At 38.9% G+C, this 26,816-nt stretch overlaps 1 protein-coding gene across 4 annotated transcripts; it reads left to right on the top strand.

Annotated features, from left to right (window-relative positions):
- Positions 1–1,811: 1,811 nt before the first annotated feature.
- On the top strand, positions 1,812–25,622 carry MIER3 (MIER family member 3). 4 transcript variants are annotated; one of them, XM_054810095.1, is made up of 14 exons: positions 1,812–1,916; positions 2,693–2,717; positions 4,903–5,048; positions 6,958–7,092; positions 8,504–8,624; positions 10,851–10,936; positions 11,133–11,205; positions 13,681–13,832; positions 14,304–14,385; positions 18,456–18,550; positions 21,222–21,349; positions 21,537–21,682; positions 21,768–21,914; positions 22,501–25,622. In XM_054810095.1, exons 1-14 carry the CDS (start codon positions 1,908–1,910, stop codon positions 22,566–22,568), a joined length of 1,413 nt encoding a protein of 470 aa, XP_054666070.1. In that variant the 5' UTR covers positions 1,812–1,907; the 3' UTR covers positions 22,569–25,622. The 4 variants fall into 4 exon arrangements, with proteins under 4 accessions (XP_054666070.1, XP_054666068.1, XP_054666067.1 ...); XM_054810093.1 differs by having other exon boundaries at positions 18,459–18,550; positions 21,768–25,622; XM_054810092.1 differs by having other exon boundaries at positions 21,768–25,622.
- The last annotated feature ends 1,194 nt before the right edge of the window (positions 25,623–26,816 follow it).

Here is a 26,816-nt window from a genome sequence, read left to right as displayed (position 1 = left end):
CATTATTATGGAGAGGGCTGTTTGAGGCCATTACTCTAAGATTCGGGCATCAGGTTTACTGGAAGAGTGTGGACTGAAGTGAAAATCTATCACAACATTCACGCCACCCAGATACAGACCAAGTCTTCAAGCATGGTTCTAGTATTCTCTGATCACCATGTATCTGTTAGATGTATCCATGATATACCTAAGAGTACAGAATATAAAAGACTTAACAATTTTATCATTCTTTAAGGGTAAAGGAGAAAAAAAATGCTATAGATCAAGAGATTTTCTTCTAGAGCTTCTGCACTCTATCTTACAACTCCTCACCTATAACTGTTCAGATTCATTGCATTATTGGTTTTGGTTTTTTTTAAAAAGACTGGATTATTCTCTTTAATTAATTTTAGTTATTTCCATTTTTTTTTAATATTTCAATCAATTGAAACAAAAAAATCTATTAAAAATCTTTTTTTTCCCCTTTTTTGATCCGAGATTAACATGAATGATAAAATATAGTCAAAATACAGATACAAAATATATCGTCCTCTGTTACTTCAGAAAGAGGAGTTTAGGCAGATTTTTGTCCCATCTTCTCGATTCCAATTCAAGAGAAAAGACACCTTGAAATACAGAACTCTACACAGTCCTGTATGTCCAGCAGCTATGGAAAACTGCATGTCCATTGATTTAACTATTTGATTCACTGTATATATACATACACATATGTTGTCCGGCCATCTCTGAGTCCCTGTAAAATGGAAAGAGCAATCTCACATGGCCTTTCTGCTCAGAGAGGCGAGGCAGAGAGCAGAAGCGCACCTGTGAAAGCACCTGGGCACCAGTGGAAGCTCCACACCAACACTGTACCAGACTCCACAGAAGCACAAGGTAGTTTGGTTTCCAAGATGCACTTTAAGAGCATATCATGCTCTCAGCCCTGTTTCTGGAGAAAAATGCTAATCGACAAAGGTGGTGCAATCACATCCTTGTTCCTCTCCATCCTCTTCAAATGAACTTACCCCAGTAACTTCATCATCCTCACTCTTTATCTTGATCTGTACTCAGTGAAAACCTCTGGGGACGTAAAACATGTTGTAACTTAATCATGTTAAAGTCATGTTTAAAACTGAAAGACTGTGAAGTAAACTATTTCAGAAGTTAGGAAATAGCTACTTGCATCCAAATCAGGGAGAATTTCTATTAAAAAAATGTATATAGTAGCAAATATGTACTTCCCTGAATTGGGGATTCTTCCTGCTGCATTTTCTGTGCTATTTTGTTGATAAGATGTTGGGTGTCGGCGTACCTGCCAGCCCTCCGTCACACCAGCACCTAGGAAGGGGCTCGATTCCGAGTGACGCACAGGTGACTCAGCCGGGTACCGTTTCTGCACGGCATCCCCGGGACAGGACGGCAAGCCGCGGCAGTCAGAGACGCGCTGACCCAGACGGGGGGTGTCCGAGTTACCCGGGCTCCAGCCGGCCTCGGGGCCCCTGAGGCAGCACGGTGAGTGCCCTGCCAGCTCCCGCTCGCCTCGCTCCGGGGCGGGCAGCCTCTACCGGCCCAGGCTTCCCCGGGCGGGGCGGGTGGAGGGCGGTGGCCGGCGCCGTGCCACTCCTCCGCTCTGGGCTCGGCGGCGGGCACCGAGCGCCCTCTCCGGGCGGGGCAGGGCCGGGGCGCGGCGGGCCGGGGCGGGCAGAGCGCCCTCACCGGCCGGGGCGGGAGGCTGCGGCGCCGCCGCCGGAGGTGGGGTCCCGGCGCTGCCCCTGCCCCGGCGCCGCCTCCTCCGCCTCAGCCCGGTCCCGCCGGCCCCTCCGCTCCCTCCCCGGCCGGCTCCGGCTGGGGTTCGGCGGCTGCCATTGGCTTAGCGGCCCCATCCGGGCACTCGGCGCAGCGCTGTTCCTCAGCCCGATCGTCCCAATATGGCGGAGGTGAGCGGGGAAAGCGGGCTGGGGCGCCGGGGTTCGGCCGGTTCCCCGCGGGGCCCTGTCGCCGGCAGACCCCCCGCGCCCGCCTGGGCATCCCTGTAAGGCACCTCCGGGGCGGCCCGGCGGCGCAGGGGAGGTCAGCGGAGCGGCGAGGCGGCCGGCGGAGCCGCCGGCGCCGGGGCAGCGGGAGCCTGCGCGACTAGGCCGCACGGCGGGCGCCGCGGAGCGCGGGTGCCGGGTTCGCAGCCCGCGGGCGGCCGACAGGCCCCGGCCGGGCGCGGAGGGGGGCGCGGCCGCCGCGCCGGGCCCCGGGGCGGGGGAGCGCTGGACGGGCCGGTGGCGACGCTGTCGCAGCAGCGCGGGCGATGGAGAAACGCCCGGCGGGAGGAAGGAGGAGCGAGCCCCGGGATGGGAGCGGGGAAGAGGCGGCGGCCGGTCCGGCTGCTTCCCCTTGTCATGTCCCGCCCGGCCGGGGCCGGAGGGAACTGGAGTGCCGTCCGGGCCGGGCGCGGCACCTGGGGGGCTTCAGCCGCCGGAGGAGGAGGGAAGGAGAGCGACTGGCAGGGAGCGAACAAGCGAGGGAAGGAGGGATGGGAGAGGGTGAACGGGATGAAAGGGCCAACAGGGCGGGACGCAGGGGCTGAGGCCGGCGGGGAGCGGCCGAAGGGGGGCCGGCGGGGGATGAGGGCAGCTCCAGGGGGAAGCATGAAATGAAGCCCTCTGCCCGCTGCCGGGCCGCAGGAAGCCTGCTCTCACCTCGCTCTCTCTTCTCCCCGCAGGCTTCCTTTGGGAGTTCGAGCCCAGGTTCGTCCTCGCCCACCTCCTGCTCCAGCACCCGGCCTGCTGCCCTCACGCCGCTCTCTCCTTCCTGCTCCTTCCCAAATTTATTCCCTCGTAGCTTTCCTAACGCTTCATGTGCACGCAATTAACCACCTGACAGATTTTTAAGAGAAGGAGATGTGCACTGTGGAGTACTTTCCTTAACTCCGGTTGCAGTTAGTAATTGGCTGCTTGGAACCCAAAATGAAAACAAAGTTTTGTAGCACTTTTAAGTCAGCATCTCAGTAAAGCCATGTAGCCTGGAGAGAGACTGCTTCTCTTGTTGCTGGTAACTACAGGCTTGTGTAAATTTTTGACTTCTTGGTAGTAACCGAAAATGTTTAAAAACATAATGATAAGTAATTTTTAAGGCTTTAACTGCTATTAAGGTTCTTTGGAATACTTTACACAAGCAAGCATAGTTAACATCAGCAGGGCTACTCTTGAAGAAGAAGTATTTGGGGAATGTATTTGCTTCTGTGTAACTGCTTTCTGCAGTGGCTGTCATCGTTTTGAACTACTATTCTGAAATTTATTGAGCTTGTATTTTTTAATATGATTTTAAATATTTTAAATGGGATACTGAGCATGCAGAGCTACTAAAGAAGTGGGACTTTTCTATCAAAAGTCTGTGAGTGGAATAGAACTTCCACTTGAGTTACTCAAACATAAAATGAGTTAGAACATCAATTAGATGCAATAATCGCGAGTACATATGTATAAATAGATTAAGGCAGTTGACACTTCTTTAAAACTAGATCAGAATGTGATGGCAAACAGGATGAAAATTCAACACATAATGCCATTATTGTAATTGGAGTAGTGTTACCAGCTATAGAGAAAGCTCTAGGAGACCATCTATGTGAATAAAAAGCATTTTTGGCCTGAATGTTTCTCTACAGTATGATATTATGAACTTTCACAGTATTGTCTTAAGTGAGCTAAACAGATAAAGTTGTAATTACCTGCATATAAGGAATGAACACTTAGCATAATTGCTGAAAAATTAATTAGATGCTTTAAGACTCGGAAGTGTTAGTGTATACAGCTGTCTCTTTCAAGGCTGGAAGCAGTGCAGAGAGGGATACTGCTTTATGTTTTTGAAGAGGATTGAAAATTTGTAGCTATTTCTTTCAAAACTTCTAAAGAAGTTCTTACATGGAAATAATTTGTAATGAACCTTTTCTTTGCTGCTTGTAAGCCAAGGATTTTATGACAGAGCACTGGTATGTAAGAACTAGAAGGGGAAACCAGAAGAGAAATACCCCAATCTGTTTGTTTTCTCCACCCTGAAAGCCATAAGAAAGTGAACATTAAAGAACAAAACAACCCTGTAGTTCAGTGATTTTCATTGTAGAACACTGTCTTTTTGGTGCAGAATATTTGCATCTTTAAAATTTGTTTAATGATGAACTTTCGAACTGTTGACAAAATCCACTTAACACTACTTTTTTGATGACTTACAACTGTCCTCTTGAGTAATGAAAAAGTGTCTGTTGGACCGCAAAGCTATCACAAGAACTTGTTAATTAATATGATCCATTAGAAACACTTTGTTATTTTTGGTATATTTTCCTCAATATTTCTTGAAACTCTGCTATGTTTATTTTTCCTATCTAGATCAAGTGCTAAGAATTAAATTAGTTTTAATAAAAGATCTATCTGTGAGGCTAAACTAATCTGAAGCATTATTTGGTGTTAGTAGGAAGCTGATTCATAACCTGTTAGCTGTTTACCAGTGAAAAACGTTGCTAGTTACCATATAAATAACATAAATAGAGTCTATAAATCAGTCTTGCAGCATCTGAAATCTTATGATGTGTGTGCTTTGTACCTTAAAGATGATTTCATGGATGTTTTGAAAAATCTTTTATTCAGTAAAATACTAATTTGGGATTGTACTTTCTGAACTTTGTTTCAGTAGCTTAGGTACTTCTCTCAAGTACTCTATACTGCAAGAGAGAAAGCTGCCCCTATTACTTACAAATAGGAAAAGGGAGGGCCGGCTAAAACAGCTGAATTTGTCAAGTAGTTAGGAGTTTGTTCCACTTATTCCATTGAGAGTTCTGACCCTGTGTGTAAAAGAATTCATGGAACCATATTTTTTTCTGTGATGTAATTTCATATGTTGGTATAGAAAAAAAGTGACTCAAATTAGGTTTTTTGATAGTTGGCTCTTTATCGTCTGAGGATCATGACTTTGACCCGTCTGCTGAAATGCTGGTACATGATTATGATGATGAGCGAACTCTCGAAGAAGAAGAAATGATGGAAGAAAGCAAAAATTTCAACTCTGAAATTGAAGATTTAGAAAAGGTAAGAGTGACTTTCTCTCTTGCAAATGTCCATACATGTAACTTTTCTAGTGAAAAAAGCACTCGGCTTGTTTTTCAGTTTGTATTGTATAATGCAGTTTCCTGCAATATGCCTTTGCAGCTTGTTTAAAAAAAGAAAAGATCAGGTTTGGTTAGGATATAGCAGTGCATCCTCACAGAAGGGCTGAACTTAGCTTCTCAAAGATATTAGTGTTAAGTTCATATTCTTTTTCATTTAGTAGTCTCTTTGGTAGAGAAACCACTGAAGCAGGTTTTAAAGTCCTATCATCTGATACCAGTTATCACTTCTGAGTTTTACAAGTTGGATATAAGTTGAAACTGTACATTTTGCATAGTATTAAGTGACAGCTAGCTGTATTTCATTCTGTTGGTCAGGTTTCGCTTTCCCAATGTGTGAACAGTCCTGTTTAAGGCATGATGGATCACATTCGTTTTCTACATAAATGTTAGTTTTATGTCTTAGTTTCATCAATTTGGCATTTGGTGGGTGTGCAAAATGACCAGCATGCTCCTTGGTTTTTCCTATTCCATTTTACACTCTTTAATTAAATATTTTTCCTGTTTACACCTGCTGTTCATCTGTGGCAGTGCATCACCCATTTTAAATGCCTGCTGAGTGCTGAACACCCACAAATTCATACAGCTTGCATTACTGTTCAGTGACCCACTTACACCACTCAGCATAACTGCAGATTTTGGTCAAGAGAGTTCCAGGAAAGTGTAATTTTTAGCATCGTATAGGAGACTGTGTTTTTGTAGTCCATGTAAAACCAAATTTTCTAAATGTGGAGTTGGCAGTGTTTATACTCATGGTTTGGTTTTTTTTTTTCGGTCCTGCCACCTTTATAGTTACATTTTTACTGATTATGAACTTGCAATTATAGTACTGAAGCAGCTTGCCAAGTCTGGTGGTTAAAATGGAGTTGTTACTCCACAAAATGATCTTGTTGCTTCTGTAATAGAAGGAAGAGGAACTGAGAGCCACTCATCTTAAACACTTTATTACTTTAGGTCCCGATCCTGGAAAGACTTGGACATGAGTTTACGTTTACCCATTGTGAAAAGTCTTTGCAGGACTAAGACCTTAGCTGACTAAAGAAAACAAGTAATTTAATCTGTGTTTGAGTTCAACAAGAAATTTTTAAAGGTAATATAACTTTTAAAGGTACAAATATTGGAAAATATTTTTAATGTTTTGATGGCTTGAATCAGGTAACTAGAAAAATCTCCACTGTTTATTATTTTATTAATTGTATTGCGATATTTACTAAAATCACTTGATTGAAAGCTGTTGGAAAAAACAAGTTATAAATCAAACCTTTCTCCTGATTTTTGCCTTCTGTATCATTAGCTGTCTTTTTCCTATTACCTTCTCAACAGTCATTATAAAATATATTGTGCAGGAGATGGAAAGGAGGGCTTAAATGTTGCTATATTGGTTTACTTTTGTGGGTTTTTGCAGACTCACAGCTGTAAGTGTGTAGGACTAAAGTCTTCAAGTTTTTCTGTGTTTCTGTCTTGTAGGGGGGTTGGTAGTGTTTCTAGGATATCTTGTGTCTTGAAAAAATAGAGGCAAATCATGCTCTACAGTATGAGTCGGATAAGGAGGACATTTTTTATAATAACTCTCTAGTTTCATCCAGTAAACAGTTTTCTTCAGTAGCTTGATGGGACTTCACTATATGCCCAGATAACATTGTTATGAATTATTTCAGTCCTGTGCCTGAAAACATTTTAAATCTTTAATCAGGATTCCTGCTTTCAATTCAGTTTTTCTTTGTTTGTTTTTTTTACTTTTGTTTTTCAAAATATGTCTTATCATTTTAGGCCTGAACTGTTTACAAGTATTTGGGAGTGTGTTGAAATGTTTGTAAATCCTCTTGTATTAGGAGGGAAACATGCCATTGGAAGATTTACTGGCATTCTATGGCTATGAACCCACGATTCCAGTTATGGCAGGTTCCAGTGCAGATAGTTCTCCAAGTGAGCTTGCAGATGAACTTCCAGATATGACTCTAGATAAAGTAAGTCAGAACCATTTCTCACTTGTATTATGGTTAAAAAACAGAAATTCAGATGACCTTAAACTACATTTCACTATCTCTTGATGTTACAAAATATGTATCTTTGTTAATTTCAGTATACAGTATTACTCTGAATTCACTCTTTTTCAAGGGTATTGAGGATCTGATTCTAATTATAATTATCACATTTATAAATGTGTAGCAACTTTAGTGGTACTGTATTACTACAAATGAGAAATGAGTAAGTTAACAGTTCTTCTAAAACACATCCAAAGAACTTTAAATAGGTGAAGGGTTTTTTAATAGAAGTGGAATTTTTTTTATAATGTGTGCAATGTCCAGAAAAAATAATTCAGGTTTCTGACACACATGTCAAGTATCAAAAGTTTTGTGGATAACTTGAAAATGAACTCCTGAATGCTTTGGAATGTTGCTTTCAAATGCATATCATTTGGAAAGGTCTCAATTTTGGGGAGTAAGAGAGAGATTGTTTTATGTGCAGTGACTCTATGTGTTGCATTGCTGATGTAAAAACCTGAAACTTCAGGTTTTGTGATTTGCAAGTGAACTTTGAATTCTGAGATTTTAAACTGATTTTTGGCTATAAAGCATATGCAGCTGCTAGTTCAGATTATAAAGTATGTAGGTAGTAAGTGTATGTCTCTTTTTTTTTTTAAACTTTCTGTAAGTATGATGTAATGGTAAACTCCACAGAAAGTAGGGTATAATGATGGCTCTGCACATCTGATTCTCATTATGATTCACGATTGTGTTGAGACTACAAAAATGTAGTCGGCTTGTTGTCCAATACAGTTCTTTCCCTTCCTAACCTCTATACAGAGGGGTTCAAACATATCTGCTAGTGGAGGACATGTGCTTTTTCTTTTTTGCTATATTTTTTCTTTTTTTAACCTACAGAAGTGTCATTTTTTTTGTTTTGGGAAGATAGCAGATTGTCTATTATCTGTAACTGTCCTCTCAGCAAAAGAAATGTGCCTGGCTGTTTTATCTTTTTTTCCACAGAGTTTAAGGGGTAACAACCTTTTAAAGCTTCGGTATATCTGTGACGCAAAGAGTGATAGAATTCTAAAGATTTGAGGCAGTTTCCACTGGCATTTTTCATTGGGAGCAATTGGAGGAACATCTAAAATTAATCCTTGCAGAAGTTACTTCTTGTGTGTTTATTTTAATAGAAGACAAAGGGGAAAGGAACCCCTGTGTTCAACTCTGAAATTAATGGTTATATTTGTTCTTAGATTTAGGAGGAGTTAACTAGCTTTTTAATTAAGGGTGTATGGTCTGCTAAATTTACTTATGGCAAAATAATTCATTTTAATTAATGAGACTTAAAATTTGCTGAATCTAAATGCTCATCAGTCTGAGGTTTTATTTTTTTATTTTAATGATACAGGAGGAAATCGCTAAAGACCTCTTGTCGGGTGATGATGAAGAAACACAGTCCTCTGCTGATGACTTGACACCATCGGTTACTTCACATGAGGCTACCGACTTCTTTCCTCGGCCATTAAGATGTAGGAAACCTAATTTTATAATAGTACTCAAAAAGTCTTAGCATTATATATAGCTTCCTAGCTTAGAATACCAAAATTGTAGAGTAGTGCTGACTTTACCAGGAATTGAGAAACAGTGCTTTGCAGGATGTTGTGTATGAATGTTGTCTTCAGTTGGTATTACTGATTACCTAAAAGACTCACATTTGATACTGTGCTCAAAGCTCAAGTGCAGCTAATTTCTCTACAAATAAGAGAACTTTTCATAATTAATAGTTAATGTGGTATTGAGAAACACTCTTCATGATTTTCAGTACATTAGTGAATTACATGAATATGTAACCCATATGTAACCCCTACTAAAATGTTTGCTGCTGCTTTTAAGCCAGTGACTCCTCCATGCAGCCTGTGGATGTGAACTGGGATGCAGTTTCTTTGTGATTATTTCCCTTCACACATTCAACACTTTTCCGTAGGACTTCATGGGGTGAGCCAAAGTGGTTTTATATGGGATAGGGCCTATAAACGCATGAGCACCAAAATTTCACTATCTATGGAGCTATTATGGAAAAAATCTGAGAACTAGTGGTTCAGTTATCCAACCTGGATGAGATATTCCTCATTGCCTGTTGCAGCTCATTTGTTCACTGGTGTACTAGAATTAGAGCAATGTAGAGCATTTTTATCACAGTTTTAATTTGGTAAGTCTTTTAGGCTATTCCTGGGGGATTTCATCCCTCTGCAGAAGGGGGACAATAAAGGGGATGTGCTGCCTCAGTCATCAGCAGTCGTAGTCCTTTGCATGTTGCTGATTGCGTAATAAAAATAATGTATTTGTAATGAAAAAGATACACAAAAACCTTAGAAATTTTAATGCCCTTTTTTCAGTTAAGCAAACCCCAAATTTGCTGGCACTTAATCATTGCTTGTGAATTGTTAATGAGTATGACACTGAAAGTGTGACAGCTTTATAGAAAAAAATTATTAGCCCCTCATCCTACTGAGGATTAAGAAACAGTCACCTTTGTTTCGCTATCATGGTTTTCTATCAGGATGTTACTTTCTCTATTAGAACTTTTGGTTGGACATTTTAAAATCAAATATCCACCATTTCAGGAAGGGAGAAGTCAGTTCTCTGTACTGTTGGCAATTTCTTTTTTTTTTTTCTCTGATCCCTGTCCATTTCTCAGATACTAAGACAACATTAAGTTTTGAGATAAACATGTCCAATACATACTATAGGCTATTTTATTAAATTTCCATTAATTGGAAAAAATAATTGCCTCTGATTATCCAGGCATATTTTTTTTTCATGCATTCATGTTAGCTTCTTGCTTGCTGTTTCTAACAACAAAAAGAGATAGACTGGTGATTGTAGTAATGATTACAGAAGAGGAGACTTAGTCCATACGGTCTTGGATATTGTCTGTGATGTTGACAGTTCTATTCAGTTGTGATGAAGCTAAAATTGCAACCCTATTTATGAGCATGTTGTTTCCGAAGTTTGAGAAAACAAAATAGTTTTAATTATATCAGAACTGTAGATTTCATTCTTCTGAGGGTTATACAGCTATAAAACCAAAATTATTTCAGAACAGTGTTCCAGATTCTAAAATACGAGTTCTTCTATGGAATACTGTATATGAATTGCTTGGAGTGCTCTGCTGTATTTCTTCCTAAGTTAAAAAGAAAAATAAAATTCAGTCTTTTGCTGATTCCGTTTTGTATATCTGTCCTGCATCTTCACTCCATGCTGAGGCAGCCTTCTTTAAAGGAATGTTTTGAATGCCCATTAAAATTTCTGATGAAAGGTTTTAGTAGGTAGTAAAGACATGCCTTCAACTTTACTTTCTTTGTGATTAACCTGAGGCTAAGTCATAGCCCTGGAAGTTTTCTGTTTTTCTCATACCTTTTCTGTAAGGTATAAGCCTTTATTGGAGAAAATTCATTAAGAAAAATGATCTCATTTCCTTTTGACTGTTAGAAATATAGTAGATGGTCTCAGTTGCAGTGATGATAAATGTTTCACTTCTGCAGTGTACAAGTACCAGTGCCTTCTGACTTCATGCTAGTTTGATAGAACTGTAGATTAACAGACTTCTGATAGAAATGTAGATCAACAGACTCATGATAAGTGTCTCCCAGAATAAAAACAGGTACACCTTTCATAAGTAAAGGATATCTTGTAGTTCTGTGTTTCAACTGAAAATTCTTCCTAGCTAAAACTAAACTTCTTTGTGTCTGAAGCAAACACTACGTGTGATGGAGATAAAGAATCAGATGGTGAAGATATAGAGGCAGACAATGGTAATTCGTCTGAAGATTTGAGAAAGGTAATAATAGTATCTTTAAAAAAAGTTAAAAAAACTTTACTGTTAAGAAAAATGCATTAAGATTTATAGTACGTATCTAAAATAGTACCTGAATTCTGGAATTCTCTGTCAAATGTCGTTAATGACATTTCTAATGCTTCCATACACAACATATTAAGTTAATACCTTTCTCTTTTAATTTTTGTTACATCTTCAGGAAATAATGGTTGGTTCACAGTACCAGGCTGAAATTCCATCTTACCTTGGCAGATACAGTGATGATGAAAAGGGTAAGTTCTTCTGACTATTTTACTTTTATTTTATATGTATACATAGCACTTAAATTTAAATGTTATTTAAATTTATAAGGTAAATCCAATGGCTTACTTAAAGTCTCAGAGACCTGAAAAAAAAAAGGCACTAGAAAACTGAAGTAATACAACCACATAATTATGTCTCAGAAATGGGATTTCGCAACTTTGAGAGGACAAGAAAACATCAGAGGATGGATTACAGTGTTAATTCTGATGTATCTATAATATTAGGAGGCAACAAACTGTGTGTCAAGTTACATTGAAGATCTTCAAAATAGTATTTTTCTTTCCTTGTTTTTGGGAAGTCTAACAGTGTGGGTTACAGAATGGATATGGAAAACAAAGCAATAAACCATTTTAAATTACCATAGCATGAGTAGAAGATGTAGGTCCTGATACACTGTCTTTTAAAAAAATACAGTGTTTTAAGTATGATGTTATGCCAGTGTAAATTTAGGTTAAAAACTGCAATCATGCTAGAGTAGGGAAAAAAAAACTTATTTCATAGAGTCTTATTTGGTATCTTTAGAAGCCTTCACTATGAGAAAAGTATAGCACATACAGGTGTGGAATTCAAAAAGCAAATAATGAAAGAAATTTGCTCATGGGTGGAACAGCTATGAAATTAAGGAACAGTTTGGGGGATATGTTAATAAATGAAGGGCATTCTTTGTTTTTTGCTGTGAATTTTCAATATTCAGTAAGTTACTTGTGTTCAAACTGTAACAGTTCATGGGAGTATTATTCTAGTGAAGTATCTAAAGTCTTTTCACCATTACTACCTGCTTTTTTGAAGAATGATCCTTTGCAATAGAGAAGAAGAATGTTCGGTGTGGGTGGAGCTGGAAGCATTAGCAAGTGAGCATCACTTCTGTTGCTTAAGAGACCTAGGGAAGTCTCTTATTTTCTAAGATTCATGCATTATGCTTATGGGTTGTAAGAAATGGAGGAGTAAGAACAGGATTTATCTTTTATCTTTTACTATTTACACATCTTGACTTCCCCGCAGCCAAGAACTAGAGAAGGGCCAATAACCAGAGGATGACCAGGAAGGGTTAATCTGACAACTTTGTCTGGAATGGGCTGGTGCTAGAGAGAACCCATGAGAGTCTTGTCTGCTGGCAAGGCCAAGAGCAAAGAGGTAGCTAACAGATGGGAGAGCCAGGGGATCTCCTCTTGAGATTATCAGTCATGGACTCCAGCAAGAAGGGCTGGATTGTCTTGGCTGATAAACAGGGTTGAAGCTGAGCGTCAGCAGTGCTCAGAGAGGTTGGACCTGACCGTAGGAGTGGATGATTCTGTAGAAGCCTCTTCTGTACTCCCTGAAGAGCTTGTGACAGCAAGCAGGGCCTCATATTTCTGCTGTGTAGTTCCAGCTACCAGAATTATGCTAGAAGGCAGGTCTGCTCTTCTTTAAACCTTACGCTTGTAACATGTCTGTCTGAAAGCCTTCCATGTTCTTAACCTGTAACAGAACTTTCAGAGGACATGTAGTTTTTTTCTTCACCTTAGCTTAATATTGTTTCCTGCAGTTTTATGAGAGATTTGAGAATCTTCATCTCTTCTACTGTAACAGCCATTATGCTTGTGTTTGAATTGAATAACTCTCTAATTTTGTATCATGAGATTTTGTATCAAGAGAGTACATGAAACACTATGTAAAATGTTAATTACATCTATCGATCAGAGTAAGGGATTTATAGTTTAATCTAGAATTGAAACATGGGCACAGACTGACAAAGGGTTAGGTCTACTCTTGTAGAGTGTTTCCAATGTATTGTCTTTCACATAAGCTACTTAAGAGGTGCATACATAATTTCAGTGTACTCTGAAGGAGGACTATACATACTGATTGCTTGTAAAGTATGCAGTGTGTAAGTTCTTAACAGCATTCAGTTGTTAGTGAATCAAAAAACAAATTACCACATTGAGACCTAGATTTCCATTCTGTTAAGTAATTTTTGGCAAATTTTAGTTGAAAATGACCATTTAGTCACCATGTAGGGGTTTTTTTTGACATGTGATATTTGAAATGCTAAAGTAATATCCTAAACTCTTTCACTGTAAACTATGGTTTATTTTTTTGAAAGCAGCTGAATAAAAGTGTGAATGATTTTACTAGTTTGTTCATACGAAGTTGATCAATACATGTGCATAATTTGACTTCAATCATCTAGCTGTCAACACGCTGCTCTTCTGTAAAGACTCTTGTCTCAAGAGTTGAGTCCCTTATCTCATCCTCATGGAACCTGAACCTTTTTGCCACACCACATTGCAGAGTCTGTCTCTTAACTGAGGCTTTTGGGGAAAAAGTGAGCTGCAAGTTAAGTGGCATGATAGTGCTTGATTTGATTACTTCTGTGTTCCTGTTCTTTGCCTTTCTGAAATAGTTTTTAATGTTACAGCCTTAAAAATGCCACACCTGGTGTTAATGGATTTCTGTTTTAACAGCCTACGAAAATGAAGACCATTTACTTTGGAAACCTGATGTGATCTCAGAAAGTAAAGTTAAAGAATACCTTTTTGAAACCTCCTTAAGAACAGGAAATGAAAAAATGATTGGCAGAATTCCTGAAGGACTACATACACGGGACAATGAACAAGTATGTTTTATGTCTTCTTCCATTTGTGACACATTGCTTTGTAATTAACATGTGCTCTTTTTCTCTGCCTTGTATTATAAAGGCAGCAGTACTCCATTTCTTTTTTTTTTAATTAGATGTTATTGGGGTCAGGATCTTATTTGTAATTTTAAGCATATGCTTAAAACTCCGAGTATTTGAATGTTGGCAGTGTTGTGATCTGTGATATTTTCTGATTGCTATGCTGTTGACAAATCCAGTTTTTTAATAATTGCATATAATGTTTTACATTTTCTTAATTAAACTTTCCCTCAACTTTTGGATGGTTTTGCTTTTGGTTGTTTTTTTGGTGTTTTTTTTTAAATTTTTGTCATATATAAAGATAAGCCCTTTTTTTCACATTAGATGTGCTCACTGAAAGGCTAGTTTTAGAGGTCTAGTTTGGATATTTGCAAACTTTCACTCTTTCTAAAGACTTTTTCCATTTTATAGGCACTGTACGAACTTCTTAAAAGTAGCCATAATGTTAAAGAAGCAATTGAGAGATACTGCTCAAATGGAAAGGCATCTCAGGGTAAGAGTACCTGTTTTTTCAGAAATGTGTGGGTAAAAAAAAAAAAAGGATGTGTAAAAACTTGAGCAAGATTCAGGTTGAGGAGCACATCCATTTCCATGATTTCTGTAGTACAGATTAGGTGTAATCTGACTGTTGGCCAGTTGGAAATTCCTGCTAGAGAAGTTTGCAATTTGTATAAAGTTTGGAGGATCAGCTTTTCACCTTCCTTTCTTTCCTCCATTGCTGTTGTAACAGTGGCATAGACTGAGGAGAGAGGTGGGAAGAGTGGTGATTTTGCTCCCATAAGGTAGTTCTCACCCACATTACAGTATCTTTTTGAGATCATGATCAATTATCATCTGATGACATTTATACTAGAATCAGAAGAACATAGCTGGCTACATAAATAAGCCCCACTGTCTTCTTCACTGTGCTAATGTTGTGCTATGCCAACCCTAAACCAGTTCTGTGGTATAGTTCTGTAGGTCTTTGGTAGAACATGGAGAGCTTTGCTCGAGTTTACAGTGGAAAATGAGCTTCAATCTTGTTTATCTGTAACTGTATTACTCCCTTAAATGAAAATCAGAGTTTATCATTTAGCAAAAACAGTTTTTTGTCCTGTATTCTAACGTATGTGTTATGTCATATGCTATGATCTGCTCTGCTCACTACTCACTGAGGTTCACTGCCATTCTCAAGATGAGAATTAAAAATCCACCACTCCCAAGATAATTTCTTAACATTAAGACTTTACATCGGGATCTTTTCTTCTCTTTGAAGCTGGAGAACTCTGTAGTAAGGAGTGCAAAATTAATGAGGTGAGAAAGAAAGAAAATGGCCTTGCAGTGGCACGATTATCACCTTCATCTGGGAGCAGAAAGGTCTTGGTTCCAGTGTCTGCTTCCAGAAATGTTTTGAAATTAGTTTTTTCCCCGCATTGGCTTTAAATGTCAACGGAATGAAACTTTTTGGATCACCGTTATGAATGTGAGATGCCTGAAATATAATTTCTTAATTATATATAGACCCAAAGCCATAATCCAGATGGGAAAGCAACAGTGCTGGAGACAAAACTGACCTATTCAAATTGCTTGAGCTACTTTGTTTTAAGAGTCCTCTTCTTTAATGATTTTTTGTTGTTGTTTGTAAAACTAAAATTCAGTTTGAGAAACTGCAGGTTTTATCTTTAAAAAAAAAAAAAGAGATTTGCAGTTCCACCGTAAGAAGCCTGAAGTGGTTGTTCATGGGATCTTTAGGAGCAGATGGTTCTTTGGTTTGTTCTGGATTCCCTGATATCCCTTGTTTTTCAAAACCCTGGATCAGACTAAGTATAGTCCCAGTCGGTTGGCCCTGTATGGCTACCTGAGGTATGCCTAACACTAAAGCTTTCCTCCACAGTTCATTATACCTTTTCTGGGGGTCCACTACCTCACCAGGGTGTTTATGAGATCAGGAAAAGTGTCAGGTTCCAGGGAGTTTGTCTCACTTGTTGGATCTGTCTGCTGTCTGTGTCAGCTCAGGATCACCCTGCTGGTGTCAGTTCATACTGCCTCATTTCTTGACTGTGATTTACAGTGCCATACATCAAGTCTGCCCAAGTTGGGATGGGTCAGAGGTGGGGTTGGCCATCCTGACCCTCCTGAGAGTTATGTTCTATATTTTATCTTATTTCCTCTCTTTTTACAATGAGGTACAATTTTAAAACAGCTGGGCTCCCCTTATTAGTGGTCTCATGACTTTGGGGTCTGCAGGGGCAGAGATAGAGTAATTACCACATGCACCCCTGTCGTTTGTAGCCTGAAGGCAGGCTGCTTTTGTAATGGCAATAAAAAGTTCATTTAATGATCTTACTGATACAGCAGTGTGCTCCCCTCTGTCCTGAGGGTCTGTGCCCCCTGCCCAATATGCTACTTGGACGTAAAAGAGTGTGGTTCGCTGTTAGGGGCTGATCCCTTGTTCAAGAACACTCCTGGTCCCCAAAAGCCATCTGCTTTGCCTTGATCTAACATAATACAATCTCCCCTAGTTAAGGAGATGTACCAGAGATATTCAGTTTCGTTTTCACCCATATTTTTCAAGCGGATTGGCCAGTTGAAAGGATTCCCATGGAGTGGTCTTTATGGTATTTCTCCAGTTTCCCCTTTGAAGTCCGGCACATACCTCAGTTTTAATAGTAGGGGCTACCTTAAATTCTGATTCATCTAATTCACTCTAATCGCTAAGTTCTTGATTGGGGCCCTCCCAAATATCTTCATTCCTGTCTTTCAGGGGAAGGATTAGCTTACAAATTTTCACAGGATCGGGAGGGCTTGGGGGCCTGAATTATCATGAGTTCTAGTTTATCCTCTACCTTCCTGCATTTTTCTTTTTCCTCCCAAAGTTGTTTCAGCAATTGGTCTATTCACAGAGGTAACAGCATTTCTTGTCGCTTTCTTTTTTCATCCTCATCTTGTAACATTCTCATTTCTATTTCTTTACGTTCCTTATGGTGATAGAGTATAAGGAATGGAGAGGGACTGTTTATCAGGGAGTGTAGTGACAGGACAGCGTGTAATGGGTTTAAATTAAGAGGGTAGATTTAGATTAGATGTTAGAAACAAATTCTTCACAATGAGGGTGGTGAGGTACTGGAACAGGTTGCCCAGAGAACTTGTGGATGCCCCATCCCTGGAAGTGTTTAAGGCCAGGTTGGATGGGCCTTTGGGCGACGTGGTCTAGTGGAGGGTGTCCCTGCCCGCAGCAAGGGGGTTGGAACTAGATGATCTTTGAGGTCCCTTCCAACCCAGACTATTCTATGATTCTATGGTATGCAGCTCCTAAATACCTCTTCAGCATCTTTTACATTATTATTACCTTCTTTCTACCATCTTTCAGTTTCCCTCTTACAAGAGTCAACTGTTCTTTTTTCTTACTCCAATTATCCCACTTTTTGTGTGCCCAGTCATCCGAAAATTTAAGTGAAGGGTTAACTCCATGCCTCCGTAAGTAGTCAGTGATTGAATCTGCCATCCTGCCGACTACACCAATTTTTGTCGCAGGTGAATTACTAAGAAAAGTCATTGTTGTGGGGTTAACTAAAAGGTTTTATTAATGATCAAATGATAATTAATTGATTGAATGATAAATGGTAATTAAGCAATAATTTAATGATTTAAACATGATTTAACAATTAATAATTAGTAGAACACTACTACTTACTACACTTCTAATAATTAAGCTATAGCTTGATAGATACATACATGTCATTAGCATACAGTATACTTTTAGGCTTAATGTAAAGTGTCACCTTACCTTGTTACAGACAGCCCTGAAGGGTAACCTTGAGTGGTGTCCCTTCCCTGCTCAAGGGGAGATCATCTCTGTGCAGCCTGCTGCTGTACAGGAGAGCTCAATGAGCTCAGGGGGCTACAAATATTTATAGTGTGAAGTCACTGACACATAGTCATCCCCTCCTTTGGTGTACATACAGGTGTACAGCTGTAGCAGTTTTAGTTTTGTCTAGTCCCAGTGTGGGTTGGCACTGTTAGCTGCTGATGAGACATGGCCTAGACTCCGTAGTTGCTTAGAAGACACGACCTAGCACAGTTCTCCCAGTTCGCACAACAGGGATGATTTCACTCAGGCCTTCTTGGCAGTGATTCCTGATCCGAAGTGCTGTTCACTCAGTCAGAGTGGGGACATCCATCACAACAGGTTGTTCCTTCAGTCTTTTTCCAACAACCACTGTTCTTTCTATGTAGAAATATTCACAAAAATTATCTCACTGATATCTCAGTGATGTGATCAAACCTTGTTTTTTTGATGACAGACTTACTAAGAAAAATAAATCTTTTGAATGCCCTTTGCCCTCAAAGATAAAAGATTTCAGAAATCAAATTTTTTTATGAGTTTTTTTAAATAAGAATGTTACATTTCGGGTAGGATATCTGTACAATAGAAGAAGGAACATGGATTTAAATAACTGAACTGTTGGGGTTTTTTTTAGAATGCATTCAGATATTCATGTATTAGCAACATAAATATTTTATTCTCTGTAAAAGGTTGGTGAGTGAAAGTAAGTTTATCACACTACTTTTTTCATTGTCTAGAAGAGATGACAGCGTGGACAGAAGAAGAATGCAGAAGCTTTGAACATGCACTTCTGATTTATGGAAAAGACTTTCATCTCATACAGAAAAACAAGGTTAGTATTTACAGTTAAATGGAAGAATTGGTAGATGATAGGATGCTGAAAATTTGTAAAAGCAATAAATTTGTCAGAAGCCATGCGGAAGAGTGAAGTAAGAACCAACATATTAAAACCCGCTTGGCATTTTTGTGCGAATTGTTCCTCAGATGTCATTGGAAAAGCTAGGCATTGCAAGATGGGTCATTATATTATCTCTGATACCAACTTATGTTGACGTTACTTCCATTTATGCATTTATACTATAATTTAGTTTAAATGTGTTCCTCTCCTAGAAGTATAGTATTTCCATACCATGGCTGTGGGAGGGGAAAATGCATCTTGTCTTAACTTATTTTTGTCGTCAGGAAGGTGTCATTTTACAGAAACCAGTTTAGCTCTTTGTGTTTTCAGAAAGTGTAGTCATCCATCAGTACTCTGGTTTCTCACCAGCGAAGGAGTTCTAATCTTGATGTGGATGGCTTCTGATTGACTCCTGTGTGCCTGAGGAATAGGGATTGGATTTTAATTTTTTTTTAAATGAAAAAAACTTATCATTTGGTACAGTTGACAATACAGATTTTCCCAAATTTTCTGTGTATCTCCTTTATGTTATGATACCACCTTGAGGTTTTGTTCTTTAGGAGACTGGTGTTTTTGTTCTATTTCAAGAGAGCTTTATCAGGCTGTGATTGCTGCAGCTGGTACTGCTTAATACCTGCTTTAACCTGTTCTATGATAAATATTTGGGTGGTTCAGATTTTAAATGGACCTTACCAATAAATAGTAATTCATCAGAGATGCAAAGAAATAATCTAAAAATATTTTTTTCCAACATGCAACAAAGCACATGAGTTGATGTCACTATGGACAAGAATTTGTCTTAAGAAATCCACTGGAATTTTTTCCAAGTAGGTAAAATGCCAGAAAGTTTAGGGAGGGTTCTGGGACCCAGAATAAGCTGATGTCACTTGTATATGGAAATGATCAGCTAGACAAGATTTAGTGTGTGGAGAAATTTACAAGAGGTGTTTCCTTGTCACTGTACTGCAAAACGTTAACAGGGACTTTGTATACTAGGTGGTGCATATGGACATTTCTTAATTTCCTCTCCTGCCTGTTATGTCTAAACTTGCAAGGTTTACTACTGCACCCAAGGCATTTTGGATTTGCTTCTGATGTTTCCAGAAGTTTGATTAAGCTCAAGTATAGTTTACTGCCAGACTATTTCTGGATAGAGTTGTATATTCTAGTTGTAAAACTTCAACTGGAACTGTGAGCTGATGATGATGTCAAACGTTTCTGCATCTTAAAACGTATAGTTTATAAGTATATAGGTAGAAGTAATGACTTTTTCTCCAAGAATCTGACTTCACATAGCAACCTCCATTTTGTGGAAAGATACAAACAATGTAGATCAAAATGAATCTTTTGAGTCCTTTATACATTCTCAACAAGACTACAGTTTTATTTTGTTGTTTAAGCATTTACTGTTGTGAATATCTGTTGTTGAAGCCTCCAGAGTTCTGGCCTTTCCGAAAAGAAATAAGTACCCAAAATCTTTTCTGCTTTTTCAGTCACTTCTCTTAAGTCATTGATTTGCTCAGCTTTTTCCATCTTAAGAGTCTGTCTTACAGTTTAAAAAATTGTTATATATGTTATGAACTGAGATCACAGAATCACAGAATAGTCTGGGTTGGAAGGGACCTTAAAAACCATCTAGTTCCAACCCCCCTGCCATGGGCAGGGACACCCTCCACTAGACCACGTTGCCCAAAGCCCCATCCAACCTGGCCTTGAACACTTCCAGGGATGGGGTATCCACAACTTCTCCAGGCAACCTGTTTCAGTGCCTCACCACCCTCATTGTGAAGATTTTCTTCCTTCTATCTAATCTAAATCTACCCTGTTTTAGTTTAAACCCATGACCCCTTGTCCTATCACTACACTCCCTGATAAACAGTCCCTCACCATCTTTCCTGTAGGCCCCTTCAGGTACTGGAAAGCCGCAATTAGATCTCCCCGGAGCCTTCTCTTCTCCAGGCTGAACAACCCCAACTCTCTCAGCCTGTCTTCATAGGAGAGGTGCTCCAGCCCTCTGAACAGCTTTGTGGCCCTCCTCTGGACTCTCTCCAACAGCTCCATGTCTCTCCTGTACTGGGGCCCCCAGAGCTGGACGCAGTACTCCAGGTGGGATCTCACAAGAGCAGAGCAGAGGGGCAGGATCACCTCCCTCGACCTGCTGGTCATGCTGCTTTTGATGCAGCCCAGGATACAGTTGGCTTTCTGGGCTGCAAGCGCACATTGCTGGGTCGTGTTGAGCTTCTCGTTCACCAACACCCCCAAGTCCTTCTCCTCAGGTCTGCTTTCAATCCATTCTCCACCCAGCCTGTGGTTGTGCTTGGGATTGCTGCAACCCATGTGCAGGACCCTACACTTGGCCATGATGAACTTCATGCTTCAGATATACAGTTTCAATCTAGTTTTAAAAAAGCCAATAATGCATACAATAGAAGAAATGTAATACTGATTTGAAGCTGTAGATCTCTTTGAAGTCTCCTAGTTTAATTGATTTGTTCCAGATACTAGAACAACAAAACTAACAACATTGCAAGAATATGGGAATTGGGGAGATGACAAAACATAAGACTTTGCATTAATCTTCTCAATTCTTCTTGCTTTCTTTTAGGTAAGAACCAGAACAGTTGCTGAGTGTGTGGCTTTCTATTACATGTGGAAAAAGTCAGAACGCTATGATTACTTTGCTCAGCAAACGAGATTTGGAAAGAAGAGATACAACCATCATCCAGGAGTTACGTAAGTAAAATGTTCTTGAATATGTTTTCTGTTGCAAATCATAAACGTAGAATAGTGGGTTTTTTCCTTCTGTCATTGCAGTGTAATAAATACCGCAGTGCCTATGGTAACTGAAATTAAATCTATCATCATTTTTAGGCGTTGTTTTCTGGTTAAATAATACATTATGGATGCAACATTCCTTTAGGGACTACATGGATCGTTTGGTAGACGAAGCAGAAGCCCTTGGTGGAGCAGTGCATTCTTCATCCTTAACATCTAACAGTCGAACAGAAACCATTCCTGATCAACAGCTAAGCATTCTGAACTCTATCACTGCCAATGAGTTGACAGGTAAATAAAAAAAAAGATAAAAATCTTTTTGTTCAAACTACACAAACAACTATTTCATTTGCACTTGTGTTCATCTTTTTTCCAGCATTGACTAATAGCGTAGCTACAGTCTGCCACACTTCAGATGTGAACTGCCTGGATGATGCCTTTCCTTCTATGGACAGCTTACCCCGAGCACCAGTTAATCATGTGCCTGTTGGAACAGAAGAATTGCTCAACTTGCCTAGCAACGGTGAAAGTGATTGTTTTAATTTATTTGAGACTGGCTTTTATCATTCAGAAATAAACCCAATGAACATGTGCAGTGAGGAGACAGAAAGACCTGCGAAGAGATTGAAAATGGGAGTTCCTGTCCCAGAATCTTTCATGAATGATGTCTCTGTAAATAACCTTGGTGTGGACTTCGAGAACCACACGCACCATATTACCAGTGCCAAAATGGCTGTTTCAGTGGCTGACTTCAGCAGTCTATCTGCAAATGAGACAAATGGTTTTATCAATACCCACACTCTTCACCAACATGCTGCCCTTCACTCAGAATGACTGTGGAAAACTAAACAAACAGTGGGTACTTTATGCAGTAGTAGTAAACTTGATGGGAGCTATCAGGTTTGCTTAGTCTTTCACTGGAAGTTTGAACTTTATGACATCAGTGATGTCTTTGTATGTATAGAACTATATCTTGATTTATCAAGAGTAATTTCTTTTTTCAGTCCATAAATGTGGAAATGTCATAGGATATTTGGCAGAGTTTGGGACTAAGAGAACTCTGTGGTGCAGCTTTAAGCTCTGCTTCAATTTTTTTTTTTTTTTTAAAGCCTGTAGACGGAGGCCACCATTTCAAAACCAGCACAGAAGTCCTGAACAGATTGAAGTGGCTTTTTAGTCTAAGTTACTTTTGCTGTAACGGATGCAGTGGAATAACAATGTTTACAGGTACCAATCCTGATCCCTGCTCAATGTAGCATTTTTTTTTTTCTTATAAAGGCAGGGATGGGTTTCTTTAATTTAAACTGCACAAACATACAAGGATGTTTTTTAAATGGAACCTTCTCTCATGTGATACTAAACTAGAGCACTTCAGTTTACAAAACAGCAAGTTCATCTTGGTGGAAGCTAGCACAAGGGACTTAACATAAGTGAAGTGTGAAGACCTACACTTCGATGCTGTTGCAAAATTACAGGCCATGGCTACCTTAGACAAAAGTAATTACGCTGCCGTAGGTGTCTGTGTACTTTAAACTTACTGGCTTCAAACAGGTGCATTGTAGGCTATATTGTATTCAGATGGGTTTTGTCCACGACTTTGAAGAGTAATGTGATGGTGTACCATAACTTTCCTGAGGCAGCTGATGTTGTATAAAGCTACAGTCTGCACAGCTTAGGATTTACCACTAAACAGTCTGTGTTTGGAAGACATCTTAAATTGTTTGGAGCACTGCAGTTCAAAGTCTTACAGGTTTAAGGGACTATTTAGTTTGTATAGGAATAGTAGAACCTTGAAGTATGTATTGGAAAGTTTTTCTTTAGTGTGGATGGCATTTATTTGTTTTGGCAAGTCATTGGCTCAAAAGTGGCACTTCACTACCTTGGTCAAATAAGAAAGGATGAGTAAAAATGTTTCCCATAAAAGCAACTATTTAACTTCAGTATTATTTTTTTTTATTTTGAACACTGAGTGCAATTTAGCCATCCAGGAAGTTTGTCTTGCAAATGTACTGATTCTTGTGGGACAGTCAAACCAAACATAGTATTGGCTTAACATGTTGTTTTAGCATACAACTTGCAGGGTTTTTTAATGAGAATCTGAACCTTAGTTCATTACCCCTTTCCCTCCATACTTTTTCTTTGCACTGTTTGTATTGCAAATTTAATTGCCACTAATTTGTTTTCATTATTCAAGAGATTAAGTTTGCATTGCTGATACTTGTAATAGTTGCTTCAAGGTTATGCTGAGTAATTAGGAAGTAGTGACTTTAATATTTGAAAGGGAAGAGGGTATTTATTATGCATACTGTGAACTGCATTGACATCCTGGGTTTTGGATGCAGCATATGGAGTTTTCTTTACAGCATTGTAATGAAGATTGCTTTGAAGTGTTTACACAATAGCACACTTACCGTATTAAAAACAAATTAGTTTAGCACAGTGGACAAAAGTAGAGATAATTTTGTTATCAGTTCTTAACTAACACATTTGAAATATGTAATTTTAGTAAGTACACGGTAAATAACGGGTAGCCTTGGCCCTGTGTTGTACTCTGACATTTTTAGCCAAGTTGTCAGCTTCTTGTTGCTGTGTTTTGTGCTGAACTTTGTACCTTCTTTCTTTTGTTTATGAATCAACACATTTTATGTAATTTTGTAAAATACTGGCCATGATCTTCCATTGTTATACATTCAAGATTATCTATGGGTTTACAGTGAGTGGCTGGTCTGTATAAAAATTATTATACAAAGATGACTGAATGCTTATACCAGTTGCACTTAAATGAACATGCCCATTCTCATTAGCTGATGCAGTAATATATTCAGTTTATCTATGCATTGCTGGGCTCTTAATGTAGACAGAGACTTGTCTAAGATTTGGGTTGTCAGCAAGTTGAATGGACACTTTAGTTATTTAATAAAGACTTTTGACCAAAATTCAGAAAATGATATGAGAGAAAAATGAATTCCAGCTAGTCTAATAGATTTTTAAATGCTGATCTTATTTAGCCTGTTGGCTAGCTAGCTGGTATCGTTTACTTTTAATTCCTTGTTAAAATGAGGCAATAATTTGCAAGATTTTGTAAATATGTAAATTCTTCATATCTTTTTAGATATCTATTTCAATATTTTCTGACTACTTCTGTGTATAGTAACATTTTTGTGCATGCTTGATGTGACATTCATAAATTTGTACCACTATGACTTTATCCATGTAAAATAGCTATTTATTGAATTTTTCTTTTAAAAGCTGGACTTACTTATTTTTCTCTCAGTTTAAGCATTTAAGTGGAGAACTTGTTACTGTTTATTAAAAGAATTGTGTTTTGAAAGTCAGCATGAACATAACCGAATTGCAACCATACGAAGAAATTGCATTGCCTTGTTTCTTGGATGGTGAAGCACAATTCTTGTAACAAACTGTGATGAATTCTTTGTCCTTTGCCACACTTTTTCTTCAGACAAACAAACCAAAAAAATCCATGATGGGCAATTGCAGTGTTGGTAAATGTATCCTTTTTATGTACAGGGAATTTGAAGAGGATAGCCGATTCATTTAGAAGTGTAACTGGTGCTGTGATTATAGCAATACTTTTACTTTGGTTACTCATATGTCATCTTCTCAATGCTAGGTTTTTAAATGTTTAGTTTTCCTCTTGTCATGATCAAACTGCTGAATTTACTTGAAGGATGTACAGTACTGTTTGAGGAATACTAAATTGTGTACAATTAGGTCAATGAATTGTGCAATTGTTTCCTGTTTTTAATTTTTAAAACTGAGGGTAAAAAATATAGAAAAACTACAGATCAAGTAGAACATAGTGATATTACTTAATTTAACCAAAGTCTAGTGAATATCTCAACTTTGAATGTAAGCTAATGGATAAACTGACCAACAGGGACACTATTTGCCCAGCATTACAAGCACATTGTCTACAGACAGGGAAACTAAATACAGTAATTTATAAAATAATGACAAGGTTACTATTTTTTTTATTCCTATTTTTCATTGTAAGACAAAGGAAGATTCTATTGTAAAATACAGTAGGAATGGTTATAGTCCTCCTAATAAAACAGAGATTCCAGTTATTCTCAGTTTAAAGTAAGTACCCTGTGCATAACAACAAATCTAGTGACAATCGGAACATGTTTTAGTATCAGATGTTCAAGAGGAAGTCGCTATTGTTGCATTGGTTTTAATATTTGTACATAAACACTGATTTTTTTGAGCATTATTTTGTATTTGTTGTACTTTAATACCTGGTGTACAGTTCCAGAAATAAATGTCTGGAAACCTTTCTTTACTTGTAAAGCTTTTCATGCATCTAGGCTATGTTTGCTACTTCATTTTCAGAATTATTTAGCAATAACTGTGAACACATTTTAAGAACTCCGAGTACCACTGAAGTGCATGCTATACCACTCTACCTAATGTTAAAAAGAGTGAAAAATGCAGCGATGCAGGTAAAATTGTAACTAATTATTTTCCTCAAACATTAAAATATTATGGCTGAAGTATAGTGCAATCTTAGATGGGACTTAAACATAGCTTCAGAGTAACATGTGGCCGCAGTGTAACCCGCTGTTCAAACTACCTGGCAAGCTGTGGGGAAGGCGGTCCTGTTCGCTAGCGTAAGAAAACTTGCCCAAATCCTTAAATCCATGGCAAGCCAGATGTGAATACAAAAAGTTTACCCTGCTAAGGCCTTAATGCTGAAGTTAAACTATTTGGAATGCTTTTTCTCTTGATTATGCTTTCCCTCAAGAAAATGAGCACTACTCTTGGATCCTGGAAAGCACTTACTTCTAAGGTCTCCCATAGCAATTCTGTCAAGGGCCAGTGCTTTCCTAGGCCCAGCGTGCTTGGTTTTGCAATGGCTGGCACAATAAAGCTTCAGGTAAAGAAATTATTATAGTGCAAGCTGATAGAATTCTGAACAGCAAAAGCTGTAATTTGCCAAGTAATGTCATGAGCTTTGCTTCCCCTGATGACGAGACACAAGGGAAGTGTCTTTGTAATGGTGGTTGATAGAAGGTGCAAAATACCTATCCAAAACTCTGCTGACAAACCACATCTCCCTTTTTCTAGATGTTTACCATAAAGATCAATGTTAGAACAAATCATATTGACGGACCTCCTCTATCGTCCTTTCTTGTTTTGACACAACTAATTGTTAGCCTTGTGATGCTGCAGTCTTAAAAATGGTTTTAATTATATGTATATATAATGGCAACCTATTCCCCCCAACTCAGTAGTTACTTTAACTACTTACATTCCCAGTAAAGTAATCCCAGGACCCATCCACTTCTGCCACTAAAAAGGTGAGCGGCCCCTGAAGTCATACAATCATAGAATCGTTTTGGTTGGAAAAGACCGATCACCAAGTCCAACCGTTAACCTAGCACTGCCAAGTCCCCCACTAAAC

This window comes from Grus americana, chromosome Z (assembly GCF_028858705.1).
Source record: "Grus americana isolate bGruAme1 chromosome Z, bGruAme1.mat, whole genome shotgun sequence".
In the NCBI taxonomy this organism is placed as follows: domain Eukaryota; kingdom Metazoa; phylum Chordata; class Aves; order Gruiformes; family Gruidae; genus Grus; species Grus americana.
Note: the sequence above shows the minus strand (reverse complement) of the source record. Positions and strands in the feature narration are given on the sequence as shown.